At 44.4% G+C, this 24112-nt stretch overlaps 1 protein-coding gene across 1 annotated transcript in view; it reads right to left on the reverse strand.

Annotated features, from left to right (window-relative positions):
- Positions 1-24112, reverse strand: part of spns2 (SPNS lysolipid transporter 2, sphingosine-1-phosphate) — a 135306-nt gene that overhangs the window by 17470 nt on the left and 93724 nt on the right. The window contains exons 5-11 of the mRNA XM_055942972.1: positions 23178-23244; positions 15133-15275; positions 14625-14777; positions 14300-14489; positions 11157-11222; positions 9895-9993; positions 4509-4672 (exon numbers count right to left, since the gene is read on the reverse strand). Coding sequence (XP_055798947.1) covers positions 4509-4672; positions 9895-9993; positions 11157-11222; positions 14300-14489; positions 14625-14777; positions 15133-15275; positions 23178-23244 — 882 coding nt within the window. The remainder of the gene's footprint in view (positions 1-4508; positions 4673-9894; positions 9994-11156; positions 11223-14299; positions 14490-14624; positions 14778-15132; positions 15276-23177; positions 23245-24112) is intronic.

The raw sequence follows: 24112 nt of genomic DNA on the forward strand, positions 1-24112 counted from the left end.
TGAACTCTATTTATAATCTAAAGATTATATAGAGAGAGTCTTCTGCAGAACAGGGAGGCTATTTGTAACCTGTAACATGACGAGAGTTCTGAAGCACGGTGGTACACGGTGATGGTGGTGGGACAGTACATTCACTGTAGGTAGAGCTGCATATCATCCAAGTATGTCCCTGGACACAAGTAGTCCTTCTGTAATGGTGGCCTACGGTATACAGCAGGGTTGGGGTCAATTCATAGACAAGCATTGAGGAGAGAATTGGAAATGTAATTTCAGTTTACCTCCTGAATTGACTGAATTGAAATGGAATTGACCCCAGCCCTGGATGGACGTTGTCTAATTTAACTGGTACCATATTGAACCATGTTCCCAGAAAAGTCATTTTCCTCCTTACTACACCATGCCCAAACCGGATGAGGGCGTGCGTCCGCCATCGTGCGCAAATTGATTTTGTCCCCCTACACCAAACGCTATTACGACACGCAGGTTGAAATATCAAAGCAAACTCTGAACCAATTATATTAATTTGGGGACAGGTCGAAAAGCATTAAACATTTATGGCAATTTAGCTAGCTAGCTTGCAGTTGCTAGCTAATTTGTCCTACTTAGCTAGCTTGCTGTTGCTACCTAATTTGTCCTGGGATATAAGTTTTATTTTACCTGAAATGCACAAGGTCCTCTACTCCGACAATTAATCCACACATAAAATGGTCAACCGAATCGTTTCTAGTCATCTCTCCTCCTTCCAGGCCTTTTCTTCTTTGGACTTTAAATGACGATTGGCATCTAACTTTCATCATAAGGTGTATAACCACAACCGACTCACTAACTGACCTCAGTTCAACTTTCAATTACCCACGTGGGTTTAACCAATGAAGAGATGGCACATGGGTATATGCTTCTATAAACCAATGAGGAGATGGGAGAGGCAGGACTTGCACCGCGTTCAGCGTCACAAATAGAACTGACTTCTATTTTAGCGCTTGGCAATGCAGACGCTCATTGGCGCGCGCAAGCAGTGTGGGTGCAATGATTGAATAACATGTATGTGTAAATGAATTTTTCAACGCTTGCGTGGTCACTGCTTGCGCGCCAACGAGCGCCTGCGTTGCCAAGCGCTAAAATAGAAGTCCGTTCTATTTTAGAGCAGCACCCGAAAAGAGTGGATGACTGTTTGTCTTGACCTTTTATGGGTATGAGATGCCACAGTGCAATGCCCTCAAGGTATGTGTGTGCTTGGTGTGTTTTTGTTTGAAAAGAGAGTTGGAGAATTTGAATGCTTGGGCGTTACATACACGAGGGGTGGTAGCTAATGAAAGGCAAAGTAAGCTAAGTGTTCTAATGTGATGGCTTGTGGAACAGCTTGGGTCAGCTCTGCTTCGGATGGACAGAGCACTTTGCTCTTTTAGCTGACAGGGTGGAGTGGAGGGCACTATAGCGACAGTGTTTCTATTGGCCAGGGGACTCTCAGGGGGAGACCTCAGCGGCGTAGCAGCCAAGAGTGTTGTGCCAGTAACCGAAAGGTTACTGGTTCAAATCCCAGAGCCAGCAAAGTGGGAAAGTCTGCTGTTCGGTCCCTAATAACTGCTCCCTGGATGCCGATGATGTTAATTAAGGCAGCCCCCCACATCTCTCTGATTCAGAGGGGTCGGATTAAATGGAGAAGACACATTTCAGTTGAATACATTCAGTTGTGCAACTGACTAGGTATTCCCGCTTTCTCTGGCTCTGCGTCTCGTTTGACAGGCCTGGCATGGCCTTCAGGTTCAAGGTAAAGAGTTGCATCCTCTCCCTCCCAGCAAATGACTGCATATATGAATGGACAAAGCCATTGGTCACGTGACACCATTCGTTCCTATGTGAAGACTCAATAGCGAATTGAAGCCAAATGAAGTCGGTTGAGATGGCGTCTCATGGAGACATTACACGCGCAGTTTGAGCTATTCCAGGGAGTGAAATTGCAGGCTAGCTCAGTGCTGCCCCTTCTCACTGAGTAACTCAAGTTGAAGGCTGACCGGGTTACTGCGGGCTGCCATTATCCACTAAATTATCCTCATGTGGGAGTGAACGTTATTTATAATAAGGGTTACATGGAGAAAATTGGACCGATCTGAAATGGTCCGATTTCCCTTCAGCAAAATATATATATATATATTCAAGCCTCCCTGAAGGCTTGAAAAAGAGACCCTCCTCATACCCAAAATAATAATTAAAACAAAGTGAATAGCAGAGAACATGTCTACCGTTTACAGACATTTTCTGGACAGACCAGAGCCTTAGATATGCTGTTTTAGAAACTGTTCTTCGTCCTGTAAGCATTACATGGCAACGCAGGAATTTTGATAGCACACAGGGCTGCAGGCCAGAAGGTTGTGGGTTGTCCTTGGACCACCGTGGACGAGAGTAGGGATGGAAAGATCTCCTTTATAGTAAAAGCATTGAATGAATCTCTCATCGTATTTGCAGGTTGGAAGAAAATATATATTTTGAAATAAAAATGTCAATGCAGTTCTACATCTTTTTTCATTTTTCTTTTGTCATACCTCATTGGCAAGAAACCTATTGTTTTTTAATCAAATTAATTATAGTAGTAGCAAGCTATCAAAGTTGGCCTCAGGTCCTCCTTCTCATCTTTGCCCTCTCCTTTTCAAACTGAACATGACATTGCCTATAGGCTAGTCCGCGTGCAAGAAAGTACAAAAAAAAACGACAAAATCGGAAGAAGCCTTTGACTCTCCTCCTGAACTGCCACCGTAGGCCTACACAGCACAGCCATTGGTTAGGCAGCACACAAAACAGTGCTGGATCAGCAAGAGCAGAGCAGGCCGGGGCTGAGGGTTGGAATATCCATTGCAGTGTGTAATACAGCCTAGTTGTATTTACACCATCCCAGCAGCTATATTAGAAATATAACTTTACTCTGTGGTTCTGCTAGCATGCACTTTGTACACTATAGCCTATAGGCTTTGGATCATTTGATTGATAACACACTAAATGGTCTATAGGCGCACCTGATATTGCGCACCCTGCGGAGAATCAGCGATGAGGGGCAGCATCAGGCATGCATAGCCTAATAAACAACTCATTCTAAAACACTGATAGATATTGACATTTCCTCAATTAAATGACCCTCCCCTGGACTAGATTTAAAAAATACTAAACCCTCCCCTTGACTGAAATTGAAAAGCAAGACCCTCCCCTATTTCCCTCCAGGTAACCATTCTGTACATTTCAATCCAGCACTAACTTCTTCTGTGTGCGATTTAAAATTAACCGGTTCAAGGACATACAGTACCAGCCAAAAGTTTAGACACACCTACTATTTCCATGGGTTTTCTTTATTTTGACTATTTTCTACATTGCAGAATAATAGTGTAGACATCAAAACTATGAAATAACACACATGGAATCATGTAGTAACCAAAAAAGTGTTAACAAATCTAAATATATTTGATATTTGAGATTCTTCAAAGTAGCCACCCTTTGCCTTGATGACAGCTTTGCACACTCTTGGCATTCTCTCAACCTGCTTCACATGGAATGCTTTTCCAACAGTCTTGAAGGAGTTCCCACATATGCTGAGCACTTGTTGGCTCCTTTTCCTTCACTCTGCAGTCCAACTCATCCCAAACCATCTCAATTGGGTTGAGGTCAGGTGATTGTGGAGGCCAGGTCAAATAGTTTTTTCACTATTATACTACAATGAAGAAAACAGTAAAAATAAAGAAAAACCCTTGAATGAGTAGGTGTGTCCACACTTTTGACTGGTACTGTACATCTGGTGTATTAGAAGCAGTTCTTGGTACCATGATTGACTTTATTTATTATTATATTTTTTTAGGTGAAGATTGACCACGAAGATCGTAATTTTTCCATTCACTTTTCTGCTAACAATGCCTGCAGTACCGCGGTTGACCTTAAACTTCCATTGCTTCAATGAGAGAGTCTAGTCGTTGTCTGCTGCTCCCAGCTGACTCGAGACCTTTTTGTCAAGGATAAAGCCTGGAACAATCTCTTTCCCCTGACCCTGATCGCTTCGTCTCTGTTTACCTCTCTGGGCGATTCAAGCGTTACGGACTTTACATTTCCACGTGGAATCACAACTTGATTGTCTTACAGAATGGACAAACAAAATATAAATGAAACTTTTGATGTGTGTGTGTCTATTGTACCCCTTTATGGGGAGTGTATACCCCAAAAAGCAGACTTGACGTGTTGGAGAAATAAAGCAACTAAGAAGAATTATGGATGGTACATGAATGGACATGTAAAACCTTGATGAAAGTGAGCTTTACAGAGAACGTTTCAAGATGATCAGATGTAACTTTTCCTAAAAACGTTTCCTCAAAAAACTTTATGGATTTACTAACTTGCAATGATCGTGATATGAGGTAGCTTTGCCTATTGTAGGAAGCACTGATTGTAAGTCGCTCTGGATAAGAGTGTCTACGAAATGCTTAACATTTCAATGTACTCTAGGTTATACAGAAGCAGGGCGAAAAGAGACTCACTGTTTCTCTGCTTTGTCCCTGTCGTCGAGGAAGAAGAGGGCGGTTGCCAAGAAGAACATGCCACCCAGGACGATGACGAAGGGACAGAGCATGAGGGCATAACCCAAACTGAGGAACTGCCATAGCACCGACCTAGTGTAGCTCTTCTGGAGGGCGTCCGATATCTGGACGGACACACACACACACACACACACACACACACACACACACACACACACACACACACACACACACACACACACACACACACACACAGAGAAAGAGAAAAACAATAGTAAAGGAATACGAATATGCTATAGACATTATGGACACTGTTGTGTCTGTCCAAGTCACCAATAGTGATCACTAATATTACTATTTGGGCCGGTTTCCCAGATCCAGAGAAGCCCTATTCCTGTACTTACAAAGCATTCTCAATGAAGAATCCCCATTTAATGTACTTTTTAGTTAAGGGCTTATCTGTGTCCAGGAAACCGGCATATAACGTTTCTGCATCAATCCTAGTGCTTGTTAGCATTATAGTGCGTTGCATAATTACAGTGTGTGTGACTCATTTAGCAAGAGATTCATTTGACTCTTATGTAAATTTATCAAAGCAGAAAAAAGCTAATCTCTGGACAGCACGCTCGGATCCTGCAACAGACGCTAAAGGCTACAGTAGTAGTGAGTTACATGAGCTCCTCTGACTGCTACAGGCTACAGGGCTAATCCATACATATCGTTCCCGATCCATTAGGCAAATCAATAATGTAAAATAACACACTTAACCAATTAATATTTCAAACACAAAAAGGAGGCAATGTTACAAAACACACATGCAACATATTTCTGTACACACACACACACACACACACACACACACACCAATGTCTATAAGAGTAGATATTCCAAGCAGCGTATTCAGTAATTTCAAGGTTAGAGTAGAGTTCTCCAGAGCTGAGTGTTGCCCTGGTCCGTCACGCAATGTGCTAAAGAAAATAACAGCGGGGAGATAGTCTAACTAAAGTGCTGACACACACACACACACTGTGCGTGCAGGATGGCCAGTGTTCCTCAAAGTGCTGTGGAGAATGGCAGATGGGGAACACAGAACACTCACTCCTGCCCTGACAGCCCAGGTTCCCTGATTTCCCTTTCTTAATTTCCCCTGAGAGGATAAATAGTTAGATTGAATGGGAAAAGGTAAAGACAGACAGGCATGAGGCTGGTGGTTATTACAGAGACTAGATTAGTGCTGCTGACAGTGCTGAGGTATTCCCTGTGACGACTGACAGGCTCCTGCTGCAGAGTCTCTCTCTCTCTCTCTCTCTCTCTCTCTCTCTCTCTCTCTCTCTCTCTCTCTCTCTCTCTCTCTCTCTCTCTCTCTCTCTCTCTCTCTCTCTCTCTCTCTCTCTCTCTCTCTCTCTCTCTCTCTCTCTCTCTCTCTCTCTCTCTCTCTCTCTCTCTCTCTCTCTCTCTCTCTCTCTCTCTCTCTCTCTCTCTCTCTCTCTCTCTCTCGCTCTCTCTCGCTCTCTCTCTCTCTCTCGCTCTCTCGCTCTCTCTCTCTCTCTCTCAGGAGGGGAGAAGTGCTGACAGGAGTGTGTGAGAGAGGGAGGGAGGGCAAGAAAGAGTGTAGGTGGGTGTTATAAGAGTGTTCATGTGAGAGTGTATGACTACACAAATGTATGTGTGGGCTAGAAATACATAGTGCATGTCAAATTATCCATTGCAAGGCATTTCTTGCAAGATTGCAGGGAGATTGTTCCTGACATTACATCGCCACCCACTCTGCCTCTGGCCATTTGCCACTCACTCACTCACTCATTCACTCACTCACTCACTCACTCACTCACTCACTCACTCACTCACTCACTCACTCACTCACTCACTCACTCACTCACTCACTCTCTCACTCTCTCACTCTCTCACTCACACTCTCACACTCACTCTCACACTCACTCACTCACACTCACTCTCACACATCCACTCACACACACACACACACACTTACACACACACTTACATGTGTCTTTACACTAGTTCATTATATTCCTCCCTGAAGCTATGGTTTGTATTTGTCAGCCACTCTGGCCTACGTGCTGGTACACGCGGGACTATATACTGTGGATGAATGGCTTGTCACTCAATAAGAAGGACCAGTACTGCAGGATACAGTGGGAGCCCAGTTCATTTTAACACACAACCTCCATCAATATACAAAGGCAATGCACTGTGGCTGCTTCGGTTCACGATCCTCTGAGGGCACGTCTCTAATGCAGGTCTAATATTTGGGTCTTGGGCAGCACAAGTACTTGTAAAAAACGAATTCTGCACCAAGTGGGTGGCTCAAGGCTGCTTTATTCTGTAGTTGCTAAGCGATGAACGGCTGACATGTTTTCCCGTGATTTCAGATCTGCAGACTCTGTTCATTCTTGTGGTGGGGGGTGGCGGGTGTGGAGGCAGGAGGGTTGTGGGTTGGTAGAGTGCGTCATGATGAGCCCATCACACCGGCCTGCTAAACCTCCGGGCCAGTCAGAGATAGAGGAGTCGCTGCATGTTGACGCATTCAGGGCATTCTGGGCCTGGTCTCCTTGGTCTGGAGGTCGGCGACATTCAGGGAGGGATGAATCACAGCAACCTGGTCTCAGAGCACTTCGTATTATTCTTTACATAAATCCGAGACGCTCTGTGTGAATTAGTATGATGAGGTTACATTTCGCACGGCATGTATTACATTTTGGATGTCCATCATCCATTTCGTAGGATATGTTACGAATTATAATTTGTATGATATGTTACGAATTTACAAAATGTACAACAAAATGAACAAATTTTCAAAACATATGACATGTTACAAATTAGCTAGGTTATGGGTTAGGGGCTAGGTTAGGGGCTAGGGTTAAGGTTAGGAGTTAGGTTAAAATGAAGGCTCAACACCAGTCTCAACATCAACAGCGAAGAGGATACTCCGGAATGCTGGCCTTCTAGGCAGAGTTCCTCTGCCCAGTGTCTGTGTTCTTTTGCCCATCTTAATCTTTTATTTTCATTGGCCAGTCTGAGATATGGCTTTTTCTTTGCAACTCTGCCTAGAAGGCCAGCATCCTGGAGTCGCCTCTTCACTGTTGATGTTGAGACTGGTGTTTTGCGGGTACTATTTAATGAAGCTGCCAGTTGAGGAATTGTGAGGCGTCTGTTTCTCAAACCAGACACTCTAATGTACTTGTCCTCTTGCTCAGTCGTGCACCGGGGCCTCCCTCCTCTTTCTATTCTGGTTAGAGCCAGTTTGCACTGTTCTGCGAAGGGAGTAGTACACAGCGTTGTACGAGATCTTCAGTTTCTTGGCAATTTCTCGCATGGAATAGCCTTCATTTCTCAGAACAATAGTAGACTGACGAGTTTCAGAAGAAAGTACTTTGTTTCTGGCCATTTTGAGCCTGTAATCGAACCCATAAATGCTGATGCTTCAGATACTCAACTAGTCTAAAGAAGGCCAGTTTTATTGCTTCTTTAATCAGAACAATTGCAAAAGGGTTTTCTAATGATCAACTAGCCTTTTAAAATGATAAACTTGGATTAGCTAACACAACGTGCCATTGGAACACAGGAGTGATGGTTGCTAAGTGGGCCTCTGTACGCCTATGTAGATATTCCATAAAACATCTGCAGTTTCCAGCTACAATAGTCATTTACAACATTAACAATGTCTACACTTTACTTCTGATCAATTTCATGTTTTAACGGACATTTTTGGGGGATTTTCTTTAAAAAACAAGGACATTTCTAAGTGACCCTAAACTTTTGAACGGTAGTGTATATACTTTCTCCCCCCCCCCCCCCCCCCTCTTAAATAACTGCTGTATCTGCTGCTCCACAGCCCCGTCTGTTCACTGTTCCGCCTGTCCCCAGTGAATCCCCAGGCCTGAGTTTAATTCTCTAATCAAGACCAATGTTACTTTCGCTGTTGGCTCTTACTGTACACTGAGCCTGAGGGAGGACAGTAGAACAACAATGTAAATATCTACCACTATCTTCCATTAAGTTAAGTTCCATTGGAAGCACTAAGTAGAACAAGCTTTAAGAGCGCTTTCTTTTCTCTGAACCATTTGCTAAAGCCAAAGCGTGCATAAAACATGAACAACTACTGCAGGTTTAGAGGTACAGCTTTGAGTAGCACTATAACCATTTGAATAGTGTTTGAGAGATTCAGTACGGGAGATAACGGAACTCTGGTGAAACCACCTCACTTCATGGCATAAGGTCAAATGAAGCTTTGGAAACACATTTGGCTAATAGTATATTGCGTAAGTTATTCCGTATTGGAGGAGATAAGGAACTTATTCATACCGAGATAGGCTACTCAGGGCAGTCCACCTCACCCTTTACCCCCTGCCACACGTATTTAGGCATGTGGTCATTGAGTGGGTGTAACCTCCCAGCTCCAGGGCTCTCTCCCAGGTCGACCACAGTACAGCATACCATGCCGAGTAGAGGGGCACTTGCATTGGGTTACTGTTTAACTTGGAAAGTGCTCCTTCGATGCTTTCTCTCCGGAATGACTGGAATGCCAGTTGGCGGGTAGGGGTGAAATGTGTCCCCCCCCCCCCTTCTGGAATGGACCTGGAACGGTATAGTAATGTCATGGACGCTTGGCATATCTCTTTCATCTTGGTGAAACGTTCAGAAAACACGCCCGGAACTAGTGTCATCATGGCCACTGATAGGATGGTATAGGAGCGGGGCCGAAGCTATTGTCTATGCAAGGATGCAGTGGGAGGCCGGGCATTTAGGAGACCAGAGGGAACACTTAGAGAGCAGTGTGTGTCCTTGAGAATGTGAGTGCCAGTAAGAGCCATGTTCTCTGGTTCTGACTGCTGGTCATAATGGTGTCCCCGTGGGAACTGGGTTTACTGGAAAGTGGGTTGGCAGAAATTAGCGAACGACTGGCAACGTGAAGTCACACCTCTGTTCACTGCTCGTCCCAACGGGAGGTTTGTTAAAAGCTGTTGTGGTACCAACCTCGTTTAACCTTGCAATGGCATAGTTAGACAAAGGCTACTAAAAAGCATCAAGCGATGAGTGAAAAGTGTGAATGTGTTACGATACATATGCAGTATTGCATGTAACGACCTATTCATTCACGCTACGGGACTATGGATCCCAAGTAACTCTCACACACAGTACTCGCATATAAATGTACACACACGCAAACGCATGCATTCACACAAGTACACACACACTAGGACACACACACACATACAAGTACACACACATACAAGTACACACACATACACACACACACACACACACACACACACACACACACACACACACACACACACACACACACACACACACACACACACACACACACACACACACAAAGAGAGCGAGAGTAGAGTAGTCTTACCAGGCCTATGAGGTATGGGCTTCCAGCATCCCCCAAGAGATGGGAAGTGAAGCCCTGGAAGGCAACCGCTGTGGCCCTCCGAGTCGGGATGACAACATACTGCAGAGAGATGATAAGATCAGATGAGACTTGACTTGACTGACTTCTCGAGCAGACATTTATTTAGCTTCACCGTCACGTAGAAAAAAAAATATCGTCAAGGTCCGAATTCAATCACATACGATATAACACATCCTCACATGACAGAGAGAGATGGAGAGCGAGTTGAAACGAGGGCAGAAGTGGTGACTAGGGATGTAGATTGAAGGATCTATCCATCACAGGAGGTTGGTAGGCACATTAATTGGGGAGGACGGGCTTGTGGTAAGGTCTGGAGCGGTACAGGTGGAATGGTATCAAATACATCAAACACATGGTTTCCAGGTGTTTGATGCCATTCCATTTGCTCTGTTCCAGACGTTATTAGGAGCCGTCCTCCCCTCAACAGCCTCAACTGCTATCCATACGTCCATCCATAGTAAAACAACAACAACTTCAGGAGACCTCAATTATGCAAGTTCAGTCCACCTCACTGCCAAAGACCTCCAGGCTTGTCATCTCTAGTTAGATTAGAACTGTGTGTGTGTGTGTCTAACACAGTAGTCCAGTAAGTGCTGTATGGGCCTCTGCTCTGCAGCTGACTCTCCTCTCCCCTCCCCTCTGCAAGCTAACTCACCAGTGTGTCTATTCTAACTGGCAGATTCATGAGTCTGGCTGGTCCTTTCACTTCACAGGAAGTCCCATTTCATTTGGCTCACACGTGCAAACAAGTTCTAAGCGACCCTCCTCGATCATTGCCTTGGGACTTGGGTTCAAATGCTATTTGATGCCTTTTCCGAATAAGTGTGGTGTTAACATTTAGCCTGCCTGGAGTTGCAGATGGGTTGATTTGCAGTTCTGCGACGATTGTATTGGCTCCATTGCACCAGGCAAGCTCAATTAAGTAGTATTTGGCCTGTCCGAAAAAGAGCTCTCCCATGCATTTTGTCTTTCCACGAGTGGTGTTTGCATCATGCATGGTCAAGGGCATAATTACGACGACGGAGCCCCATCCGATATATACAAGCTCCCCGTCCCTGTTACAGTCACGCATTTCACAACTCAAAATAAGAAACTCCAATGGCACCAGAAGAGATAACCGCCATTTATTACAGTAGTGTAGTAGTAGAAGATTCCAGTGGTAGGCAACAGAGGATAAGTGTCGTTTTTCTCTCAGTACGTACCATTAAAATGTCCGCCGTGATGGCCCAGTTCAGAAAGAGCAGCGTTTCCCCTATGAAGATACAGACCTGAAAAAGAGAGAGAGAGAGAAAGAAAGAAAGAAAGAGGGATATTAAATACCAACCATTAGGACTGTCCGATCTGAGTTTCACACTGCACGGACTAGGCCACAGCCAACGAGAGTGGGAAAAAAGTGAAAGTCGAAAGGTGTCTCTTCTCTTGCGGATATCGGAAACACACAGCGAATTCAAATGCTCCAGTTGCTGTGGTCTGTCTGAAAACATGCTATTACGCTCTGCTCACATTATACAGGAATGGACTGCTTCATTCTCTGCCATTGAACTGGGGTTAATTCTCTGCCATTGAACTGGGGTTAAGTATACTATATTGGGAATAGTGTGCCATTTGGGATGCGAGCCTAGGTGTTTGACCTCTGAGCAGGGAACCAGTGCAGAATGGTATGGAGAAAGTGGTCGCATCACGAATGGCACCCTATTCACTCTATAGTGCACTACTTTTGGCCAAAGCCTTACGGGCCCTGGTCAAAAGTAGTGCCGTATTTAGGGAGTACACTCTTACAAAAAAGGGTTCCAAAAGGGTTCCCCGCCTGTCCCCATAGGAGAACCCTTTTTGGTTCCATGTAGAACCCTCTGTGGAAAGGGTTCTACATGGAACCGAAAAGGGCTCTATCTGGAACCAAAAAGGGTTCTACCTGGAACCAAAAAGGGTTCTGCAAAGGGTTCTCCTATGGGGACAGCCGAAGAACCGTTTAGGTTCTAGATAATACTTATTTTTTTCTAGGAATGTAGGAGTCTACTTGGGACGCAGCCCAGTCTCTGTAAATGTCTGTCAGCGAGGCTAGTGTATATTCCTCAAGTGGACAAAATGTTCTCACTCTTCTGGTCTCACAACAACAGATCAACTCAACAAGGGCTCTCACAAATTAACAACCATCGAGTCCATATCCCTGGCTCTCACTTTGTAACGATAACTTCAAATACAGATATTGAATAACATAGAGGGACTTGACATTCAGGAGAATGTGTACATAGTCTCCTGACATCTGTAATCAAAGCAAGCCCTGAGCAGCTGGCAAGGCTGTGTGGCGACACAAACGCTTTCTAGTAATGGATCCAGAGAGATTTGGTTGCGATAGAATCCAATGTATCGCGGTGGGCAATGGAGGACTGGAGGATCTATGTCCAACTGACACACACACACACACACACACACACACACACACACACACACACACACACACACACACACACACACACACACACACACACACACACACACACACACACACACACACACACACACACACACAGGTTTAGATTGACACTCTGGGTCTGGAAGTAGTGCAGACTGTTAAACTGCCATTCAGACACCGTGACTGACACACAGCCTCCTGGGAAACAGAAACAGAACCTCAAACGAACTCTCCTCAGATCAGCCGGCCAGCCTGCCTGTGAGGCAACAGTTGTCTGGATCTAGACTCCAAATCACAGAGAGACAGACATGGCTGCTGTGCCCTGCCTCACACCACTGTCAGTGGTCTTCAACACCACATCTGTCAGTGCTTAGCAATGTAACTTGAGTTGTCACAGTAACAGCCAGCATTAAACAAGAGGATATTTAATATGTACAGTTGTCTGGATATATCAGCCATGAATACTGCCCTGAACTCCAAGCCTGTATCATACCTCTCTACTGCTGTTTGTCTGGCTGCCCTGCTGCCAAGGTGTTCTCATATCTCCTTGAAATATGCTACCTCTCTATGGAGGCCTGACACATAAACATGTAGGGCAGACCTGCTCCTGACCTGTAAAAGTGAACTCCTTTTGGGATTGCTGACTTCATATGAACCCACACAGGGCCCAGTAAACGGGCAGGAGGCACCTAGCCAGGCAAAGAGGCACACTGGTCTGTAAATAATGAATAGTCTAGGTTACTCTGGGATGGCTGTCCTCAGAAAGAAGCCATCTCTTAGCCTAGGCCCAGATCAGTTTGCGCTGTCTTGCCAACTCATATGCGTAACACTGGCCATAGGGGTCGGCAAGACAGTACACAAAGATCTGGGACCAGGCTAGCCATCTTTGTCAAGGCCAGGGGTTTATACTGTGTCTCTCAGGTCAAAAGGAAACGGACCCACAGGCCAGGGGCCCGCGGTGCCGCGGTGGGAATGCACAGGGTGTTTGCGTGTTTAATTGCCATGTAAAGCAGGAAAGAGTGCAGCGTTTAACAATCGCCGCTCCGGACAGGAACAATGCACTGTGGCATTTTTTGTGTGTGTGACTCACGGAGAACACATTTTTCGCTCTTATCGGAGACAAAAGAGTAGGAACTGACTTTCAACAACCTGAGCAATAATAATGACGGAGATGGAAAATATCCCTATTCCCATAAACAGGTTGGTTTGCACAGTCTTCCAGGCAGAGAATGTGACCCTGTGTGCTACTGGAATGTCTGGCCCTGTATTCACAAAGAGTCTCGGAGTAGGAGTGCTGATCTGGGCTCATAGGGGTATACTACAAAGCAGGTTCAATCAGTTAGCCAGCTAACTTTGATCGACAACCAGCACTAACTATTGATTTTCCCGGTTTATTAAGAAAGCTAAACTTAGAAGATGTGTTTTTGGTTGTTCAATCAAGTAGACCATGCCCATTTCAAGCTTACCTTTCTACAATATAAGACGTTTTTTTCCTAGAATATTTTGGCAAGTTAGCTGGTCGATCCTGCTTTGTAGTATAACCCTCAGGTCTCCTCTGTCCATATAACCGTATTCATGATCATCGGAAAAGGTCAAACTGATCAAGTCGAATGTATTACGTAAAGGTCTTATTTTAAAATCAGTAGATGTTACAAAGTGCTTATACAGGAAACCAGCCTAAAACCCCAAACAGTAAGTGTAGAAGCACAGTGGCTAGAAAAAACTCCGTAGATCAGAACTCCTACTCTGAAACGCTTTATGAATACAGGCCCAGGCAGTAATGGTATGATGCATATTTGAAGCGATGACAGTAATGGTATGATACATATTTGAAGCGATGACAGTAATGGTATGATACATGTTTGAAGCGAAGACAGTAATGGCGTGATACATGTTTGTGAGTAAAGACAGATTTGTAACTAGACCACTCACATAAGCTCCTATGATGCTCTTCTTGGCCACAACGAAGATGAGGCAGACAAAGATGGCTGAGCCCAGCATGCTGACGGCACACACCAGGGGGTCTGCCCGCTCCGTCTTCTGACGACACAGGCGGGTGGTGGCCGCCCCGATCACCACCCCCAACAGCCCCGTAACACACGTGATCGCACCAAAGATCAGACTGCACAGAGACCAGGGAGAGAGGTGAGAGAGAAGAATACATTTCAGATCACTGTAACGAATTGTTGGACAGCAAGAGGTTATAAATGAATCAGATCAGGTGAATAAAACGGAGAACTCAAGAGTAAACTCTGACCTGTCCTTGCTGCTGCAGATGTCTTTAGTGCAGGCCTCTGCTGTCTTCTGTACCACCTGAGCCCTGAACAGGTAGAGAGGGATCCACATGCCAAATGCCCCCGTGGCAAACGACACGGCAGCAGACGCCAGGGAGGAGAAGACATAGCTACGGCTAGAAGGGAGGAACACACACACAACACCATTTTAGATAGTTATTTACCTGCAGTATGCAATCTCAGATGCTGAAGGACAAAAGGAAAGCCTAAACAAATGTTTTTTTTATCTGATCTAGCAGTATTTCTCTCTCTCTCACACACACCCACACCCACACACACACACACACACACACACACACACACACACACACACACACACACACACACACACACACCCACACACCCACACCCACACCCACACCCACACACACACCCACACACCCACACACACCCACACACACCCACACCCACCCACACATAGATAGATAAGTAAAGGTACAGCAGATGAATGGAGGTTAACTGAGGTTTTACTTCTTGGCCAGGGCCTTCATGTCACAGAGCCAGGAGGTGCGATGTTTGATGCGCCCTCCTAGCTGGTCAGCATGGCCTCTCTTTGGCTCAGGCACGAAGAACAGGATCAGGGTCCCTGCTGTCATCCCCAGCACTGGAGATACCTATAGACACAACACAGTGGCATATGTGGACCGGCATCCCATACTGAAGCCTACAGACACACAACACAGTGGCTTATGAGGAAGTTACTGTGCCTGTAAGAATACCAGACACATATAAAAGGCACAGATACAGGATAGCTCTGTAAGGAAATGTGGGAGGGATGTCTGGTACCTACTTTGCAATGTCAAAATAACAAGCGCTTTTATAAGTGCATGTTGAGTGACTGCAGAGCGGTCCTATTGTGTCTTGCGATATGCTTGGTGTCCTGTACAAGCCCTCTAGGTCTGATAGTGTTCTGTGTGTGTTTAGGGGAGGGAGTCTTTTTCCACTCTGAGAGCTCAGTTCTTTGTGTGATATGTGCCGTTGCAGCTACTAGTCTCTCTGGCAAGCCTCTATTATCTCCATCATCTTTTATAAGGCTCACTGCAGTGAGCAAACACACACACACAGACAGAGAGAGAGAGAGAGAGAGAGTGTTTGTGGGAGTTGTTTGTCATTAGGCTGGCTTGCCCACATGAAAGATGTGAGAATACACGCAGTATTCATGGAAGAAAAAACAATTCTGTCTGCCAGATTAAATCCACCGCAATATTTTTTTTTACGGCTTGTTGTAGAGGCACATCTGTATTCGGAACCAGCCGGCCGATGCAGTGTGTGTGTGTGTGTTTGTGCATGTCTGTGTGTGTGTGTTTGCGTGCGCCTGCCTGTGTGCATGCCTGAGCACGAGTGCATGAACATGTTTCCGTAGGATTTTTTCATGTTCTCCAAATATATAACATCTGCAGCAGCCTTACCGCATAATTCAGTATAGAGGACTGTATCACTGCCTACTGAGGTGTTAGCAGTAATAAAGACGGTTTCCTCTGCTCTGTCACATGAGAGTGTTCCATCTAATGCTATGATACATCCTCTAGTGCCACAGCCAGTCCTGTAGCGCCTCAGCGGATAGCATGAAGCAGTAAAGTACAACACAGACGGACAGAATCTCAAATAACAGGTTGTTTTTCACAAGTCCACGTGCACATTCTTGTCTTGTTATCGTATGATAATTGATTGAGATGAAAGCGGGGCCTTGTAAGTCACTATGGCCTCCGACCCTGACGCTATGCCAGTGGAGTACCTCGCTGTAATCAAGAGGTCAAGGGTCAGGTTGCAGGTCCTAGTAGGTCTTTCCTGCCGAGTGTGGGAGGGTTAGCTGTCTAGCAACTATCTTCCTCCCTCCTTTCATCCATTTTTCCTGCCAAGAGTGTGAGGGTTGGGAGGGTTAGGCCCAGTGTATGAGGGTTAGCTGTCCTCGCCACTACTCCTAAATCCTCTCTATCCATCCATCTTGAGGGTTAGAGGGTAACTATTCAGAAACTCTCTCTCACTATAGTACTGTACATACTTTAACCATACACCCCTTTCCTGCCCAGTATGTGAAGGTACGTGGGTTAACTATTGAGCAACGCCGCTATCTATCTCTCCCTCCCTGCTAGTTCTCTACCTTCTCTATATCCCCCTCCATCCATCCCTCCCTCCCTCCCTCCACACCTCCAGGAAGGCGGCCAGTCCTGAGCAGCTCCGGGGAGTGGAAAACAAGCGGAAAGCTGTGAAAAGTGTTTTTTCCTCAAAGCAGGATATGACTTCTGGTAAGAAAGACTTTTCATGTGTTTGTTGTTTTTCTCTGTCCGAGCAATGGAGGACTGGAGGTGATTAATCATTTTTTCTCTCTCTCTCGCTCTCGTTTTATTGGAGGGTCAGCGTGACAACTTCGACTGGAACAATCCTCATGTCCCTCCATCCCCACGACACTTAGTTTTCCAGACATGTTCCTACTCCCTCAAAGCAACGGGACAAATGGATTTCCCGTTTACCCAAGGCAATAGAGCTGTCATGTCAAACAATATTTTATATGTTGGTGTTCTGGAAGGGATGGTTAATGCCCTCCTTAAATTTTTCCACGTAACATTCGGTCCTTGGTGATTGTTTTCAATGTCAGGCGACCTATAAATGTTAATGTGAGGAGGAGCTGTCACGTAAGGACTTTAACTGCTCAGACTCATGGCAGAGGCCTCCTCCAGGACTACTGGTATGGGCTGTTGTAGGATCTGTTAACTGTGCTATCTGACTGTTAAAATGTTATGGTAAGAGTCCTAAAGTGTTTCTATGCAATACAATTATGGGAATAGGAGTTCTAGGGCTCGAACGAACATAACACAATAGCAAACCTTAGCGCTGGCGGTAGTATTATAGGTTTGGGGGTGTGTCAGAAATATTGTAGCTATTTTCAGAAACAGAATTATGGGCGCAGTAGCTGGCGGTGGCACGAAAGGGCTGGGTGTTGATGAATAAACAAGTTGTGGGCGTGTCGAGGCCCCTCACTGGCCAATCAGAACGTGCTCCATGGCTAAATATGTGGTTGCTTCAAGTTGTGTATTTCACAGTCTTTTATGTACTGCATTGTCATCAACTCCAATTCGAATGTTAGCCTATTATAGCATTTTTACATTGACATTTTAGTAATTTAGCAGATGCTCTTATCCATCGCGAGATACAGTTAGTGAATGAATCTTAAGACAGCTCGGTGAGACAACCACATACCGCAAGTAAGTCTATTCTCCCTCAATCAAGACGTTATCGGCAAAGTCAGTGCCAGTAGGAAAAGTCAAGAAAGTAGATGGCCCTAGCTAGCAAAAGACAGTACTAGACAAACTTGTTTTATAGTTAACACTCCTGGAGAGCAGGGGTCCTCTAGCTACAGTTTATAGTCTAGTTCGCTAAATAGCCTGCCCCATATTAGCTAAATATGATGTGTTTTCAGTCCACATTGTTCTAATTGCATTGCTTCAATATGGAAATACATTGTTAAACATACAGCGCAGTGCATTCAGAAAGTATTCAGACCCCTTGACTTTTCCCACATTTTGTTACATTACAGCCTTATTCTAAAATGGATTAAATTGATGTTTTCCCTCATCAATCTACAAACAATACCCCATAATGACAAAGCGAAAACAGGTTTTAGAAATGTTTGCAAATGTATGAAATATAAAAAACATATGTGTTCATACCTTTTGCTATGAGACTCGAAATTGAGCTCAGGTGAATGCTGTTTCCATTGATCATCCTTAAGATGTTTCTACAACTTGATTAGAGTCCAACTGTGGTAAATTCAATTGATTGGACAACCAGGCACACACCTGTCTATATAAGGTCCATGTCAGTACATGTCAGAGCAAAAACCAAGACATGAGGTCAAAGGAATTGTCCGTTAAGCTCAGAGACAGGATTGTGTCGAGGCACAGATCTGGCGAAGGGTACTAAAAAATGTCTGCAGAATTGACGGTCCCCCAAGAACACAGTGGCCTTTATCATTCTTAAATGGAAGAAGTTTGGAACCACCGAGACTCTTCCTAGAGCTAGCTGCCCGGGCAAACTGAGCAATCGGGGGAGAAGGGTCAGGGAGGTGACCAAGAACCAGATGGAGCTCAAGAGCTCCAGCGTTCCTCTGTGGAGATGGGAGAACTTTCCAGAAGGACAACCATCTCTGCATCACTCCACCAATCAGGTCTTTATGGTAGAGTGGCGGGACAGAAGCCACTCCTCAGTAAAAGGCACATGACAGCCCGCTTGGAGTTTGCCAAAAGGCACCTAAAGGACACTCAGACCATAAGAAACACGATTCACTGGTCTGATGAAACCAAGATTGAACTATCTGGCCTGAATGCCAAGTGTCACGTCTGGTGGAAACCTGGCACCATCCCTATGGAGAAGCATGGTGGTGGCAGCATCATGCTGTGGGGATGTTTTTCAGCGGCAGGGACTGGGAGACTAGTCAGGATCGAGGGAAAGATGAACGGAGCAAAGTACAGAGATCAATGATGAAAACCTGCTCCAGAGCTCTCGGTACCTCAGACTGGGGCGAAGGTTCACCTTCCAACAGGACAACGAACCTAAGGACACAGCCAAGACAGCACAGAAGTGGCTTTGCGACAAGCCTCTGAATATCCTTGAGTGCCAGAGCCCGGACTTGAACCCGATAGAACATCTCTGGAGAGACCTGAAAAAAGCTGTGCAGCAACGCTCCCCATTCAACCTGATAGACCTTGAGAGGATCTGTAGAGAAGAATGGGAGAAACTCCCCAAATGTGTGCCAAGTTTGTAGCGTCATACTCAAGAAGACTTGAGGCTGTAATCGCTGCCAAAGGTGCTTCAACAAAGTACTGTGTAAAGGGTCTGAATACTTATATAAATGTGATTTTTCTGTTTTTTATTGAATAAATGTACAAACATTTCTAAAAACCTGTTTTTGCTTTGTCATATGGGGTATTGTGTGTAGATTGATGAGGAATAAAACTATTTTAAGCAATTTTAGAATAAGGCTGTAACGTAACAAAATGTGGAAAAAGTCAAGGGGTCTGAATACTTACCTAATGCACTGTCGGCTGTAGCATTCACACTGATATGCGGGCTAGGCCTACTGTAAATTGCAGTCTGGACATGGACACGCCAAACATAGCAGGATTAAATTCATTAGGCTATTGATGAGGCCTAAAAAGATGTAAGTGTATCATTTGAATTAAATTCTCGTAAAAACTAAACAACAACTTGTTTTAAATAGGATAAATATATGTCTAAATATAGTTACAGGCACTATAATTGCTCCCCGTGGGAATATAATACAGACAAGGCAACTTAGACTATGTAAGGTTTTACGCACATCCAAACTGTTCGCAGTAGCTGGGTAAAGATCCCCCAAAAAACGATCAATCTGTTTTTTTAAACAAACAAGACATTTCTAAATAGGATTGGGTCACAACCACGGTATCATAAATTGCATTTCTCGTTTCATGAGCATAAGGCACTGTGTGCACACGTAGGCCTAAGGGCTCTTCAGCATGAGGCATGGTTGTTTGTTCTATCCATTGAAGATAGTTTATTAGTATACACTAACCCTACAATAGGCCTAGCTATAACAAACATGTAGCCAATTTAGTTCTTTTTTTATTGGCTTCAACAACAATATTCATCTACACACATTGCACACACAATGTTCGAGTCCTTGCCAATTGGACATTGCACAAACGTTATAATAAGATTATCCTACCATCACCTTGATATGGCCCGGTTAGTGCCTTTATCACGTGAAAGGTAAACAAGCGAACAGGCAAATAGCTTAGGCTACAAGCGGATTCAGCACCAAGGACAGCAATGCGGAATTCCCGTGATTTGACAGTTCGGTCCAACAGATGAAAGTTGAAGATGCATTTAATTTTTAATGATAAAGGAAAAATAATAAGCAGGCTATTGTAATAACTTGACATTCCTAAACAGACTCTCTACAGGTCACTGACAGCTTTCATTCAATGGGCATCGCACATAGGGCCTAATGAGTCCAAACTTTTCATAGACGCTGTGTGGCCAAAAATAACGTCCAATATATATATATAAAAATGGGAATGTCTGTTGACTGCTTTGCTGCTCATGATATTTATGTTATAGATTGTCCTGTGTTTTATATACTTTTCCACACTGTAAGGTTAGAATAATAATGTGAAATTGTGAACGATGATAATACCCTTTTAGTGTAAGAGCTGTTTGAAAAGACCGCCTGAAATTTCTGCCTGTTTTGGTGGGAGGGAGTTTTGGCCTTCCATGTTGACATATCCATGCGGTAAATTACTTAATAGACCAATAAGAAAGAGAGTTCCAAACCTCTCTGCCAATAACAGCAATTTTTGCGTTTTCCAATTCTCACTCAGACCACGCCCAGACAGTCCTACTAAAATATTTGCTTGAGAAATTGCTCTTTGCTAAGAAGCTATTTTTGTTTATTTTTGACCATCACAATTGAAAACAATCACAGTAAGGTACTTAATTGTTACACAGAAATGATTTGATATTGAGCTAAAAACGGCCAAATTGAACTTTTAATAAAACATTGGTTGTAGGCTACTGATTAGGCTACTGCGCCTCAGCTGGCAAAACGTATACCATAACCAATTGCGTTACCGCGAAAACCAGCATTTGGCGAGTCTTAAATATCACCATATCACTTGAAATTGGCACATTGGCACACGTTTTAAGGACACACCTCGAATACTTCCACACCTCCCTCAGCACAAGCGAGCTGATATAAGACAGGAGAATAGCAGAGCGCTGGCTCTTACAAGTCGAAATTGCTAAGGGACATGCGTTTGACACTAGCGCCGCCTTAACAGAGGCCCCTAGTGTTTCAATGGTGGTGATGTAGCAATAAAGAAGCGCCATGACAAGAGATCTTCCCTGGTTAAATACATAATATGCATATGTATGCCAAGAGGAAAAATAATTTCCTCTTTATGACATGGCTCATTAAGGTACATACTTCTAGTTAAATCCAACTAATTCAGTCAGATGAATTACCTCATGTTCCTAAAATGAGCTTATGATTTAACAGTATACAGTTTGCTATTATTGAAGTTCCATAGGGTATTCTGTGTCCAAATACCTGAAACAAGTGTCTCTTTGTGGCAGGCCAAACCTCCCCCAATGCACCTCCTACCTACAAAGAACCCACTAAGAAAGAAACTGTGGCCAGGTTAGAGAGACCCTGTTATGTCATTAGAGTGGGATTTCATTTATCACTGGTAGGAAGGACCCCAGGGACCCAGAGGGTAATGGAACATTAACGTGTTTTCAGTCACTGAGATCAGGGTCAGGAGCTTCTATAAGCTTTAGGGTTTTGTCCCAAAATGGCACCTTTTCCCCCATTAAGTGCACTACTTTTGACCAAAACCATATGGAACCTGGTCAAAAGTAGTGCACTAAATAGGGACGATGTTGCCATTTGGGACACACTAACCTTGAACTACCATAAAAATCAACCCTCTCATTTTCTAATGTCAGCGTTGGTCGTCATCTTTCACTCATCCATTCAGGGTTTCATTAAGTCAAGCGATGCCTTATCAGGAGTAACCAAGGTGGCCAAGGCAGATAAACAGAGGCATGATGTGTTTGTGTGAGTGAGAGGGTGTGTATACAGTATGTGCACGAGTGTATGTGCATTTCCTTAAGCCCCCCTTCTCTGTCACTGATGTCACTAGTAAACCCCCTCACCCCTGCCCTATACTATAGGCTCCCTGCAGAAGTGTGTGCGTCAGGAGAGGACTTGACGATGATGATGATGACGACAATAAGGAGGATGATGAGGGATAATGTCATGATGATGATGCTCTTAACCTGCCCCATACTGCAAACCCCCATCTAGTGTGTGGCGGGGGAGAACATGTAACGTGCTTACCAGACCGCCTGCGTCCGCGTGCGCCATCGCGCGCATGTTGATTTTGTCCCTCCACACCAGACGCGATCAGGACACGCAGGTTGAAATATCAAAATGAACTCTGAACCAACTATATTAATTTGGGGACAGGTCGAAAAGCACTAAACATGTATGGCAATTCAGCTAGCTAGCTTGCTGTTGCAAGCTAATTTGTCCTGCGATATAAACATTGGGTTGTTATTTTACCTGAAATGCACAAGGTCCTCTACTCCGACAATCAATCCAAAGATAAAAGGGTAAACTGAGTTTGTTTCTAGTAATCTCTTCTCCTCCAGGCTTCTTCTTCTTCTTCGGACTTTATATGGCGGTTGGCAACCAACTTTAAGGTGCATTACCACTACCAACTGGACTGGAGTGTGGACCTCAGTTCATCTTTCAATCACCCACGTGGGTATATGCTCCTAAAAACCAATGAGGAGATGGGAGAGGCGGGACTTGCAGCACGTCAAGCATCACAAATAGAACCAAGTTCTATTTTAGCGCCTGTATACGCAGACGCTCGTTGACGGACGCGAGCGGTGCAATGATTGAATAACATGTATGTGTACATTTATTTTGCAACGCGAGCGGTGTGGTCAGTATGCAATGGTGGTCTTACCCTCAATGCCCAGTGCCAGTCTCCTGCAGCCTCCTTTGCACTGGAGCCCAGGATGTAGCCTAGCCCGCTGGAGGAAACAAAGAGGAGACAATAGGTTAGACATCTCTGCCTGGATAAAGAACAAGAACAATCCAATAAAACCAACCACAATCTACACTATAGCATTCAAATAGACCTTTTCTTTCATCGATTTTTGATCACGCTCTCTAACAAAAAGGCTGAGTAGAGTCACAGGAATTCACGATTTACTCCAGAATGACCCACTAAGGTAGACAGATAGATAGCCCTTGCACTTGATGGTAGAGCAGGTTGGATGTTGGATGGCCAGACACACAGAGAGAGCGAGAAAGACACAGAGAGAGAGAGAGAGAGAGAGAGAGAGAGAGAGAGAGAGAGAGAGAGAGAGAGAGAGAATTCAAATAGGAATGAGTTTCAGAAGGAGCAGAGCACACACACACACATTCAAAGATAATGGATTAATACCAATGATGAAATGTCATAAAAGTGTATCAGGAAGAGTACGTTGTTTCTCTACTTTTCCTGGCATTGTTATCTGTTTTGGCTGCTGTCTGTTGACTTGCCGGAGGTAAATTATTAACAAGCCCCCATGTTGAGATGATGACCTCAGCCCCATGACTTGGTGAGAGGCTGTCTGAGTGGGGAAGTGTCTGACTTTCTGCCTGACTATGTCTCTCTGCACTGTAAAAAATATATATGTACAGTACCAGTCAAAAGTTTGGACACACCTACTCATTCAAGTTTTTTTTTTAATTTTTACTATTTTCTACATTGTAGAATAATAGTGAATACATTGGAACTATGAAATATTACATATGGAATCATGTAGTACCCAAAAAAGTGTTAAACAAATCAAAATATATTTAATATTTGAGATTCTTCAAAGTAGCCACCCTTTGCCTTGATGACAACTTCGC

This window comes from Salvelinus fontinalis, chromosome 13, assembly GCF_029448725.1.
Source record: "Salvelinus fontinalis isolate EN_2023a chromosome 13, ASM2944872v1, whole genome shotgun sequence".
Lineage (NCBI taxonomy): Eukaryota > Metazoa > Chordata > Actinopteri > Salmoniformes > Salmonidae > Salvelinus > Salvelinus fontinalis.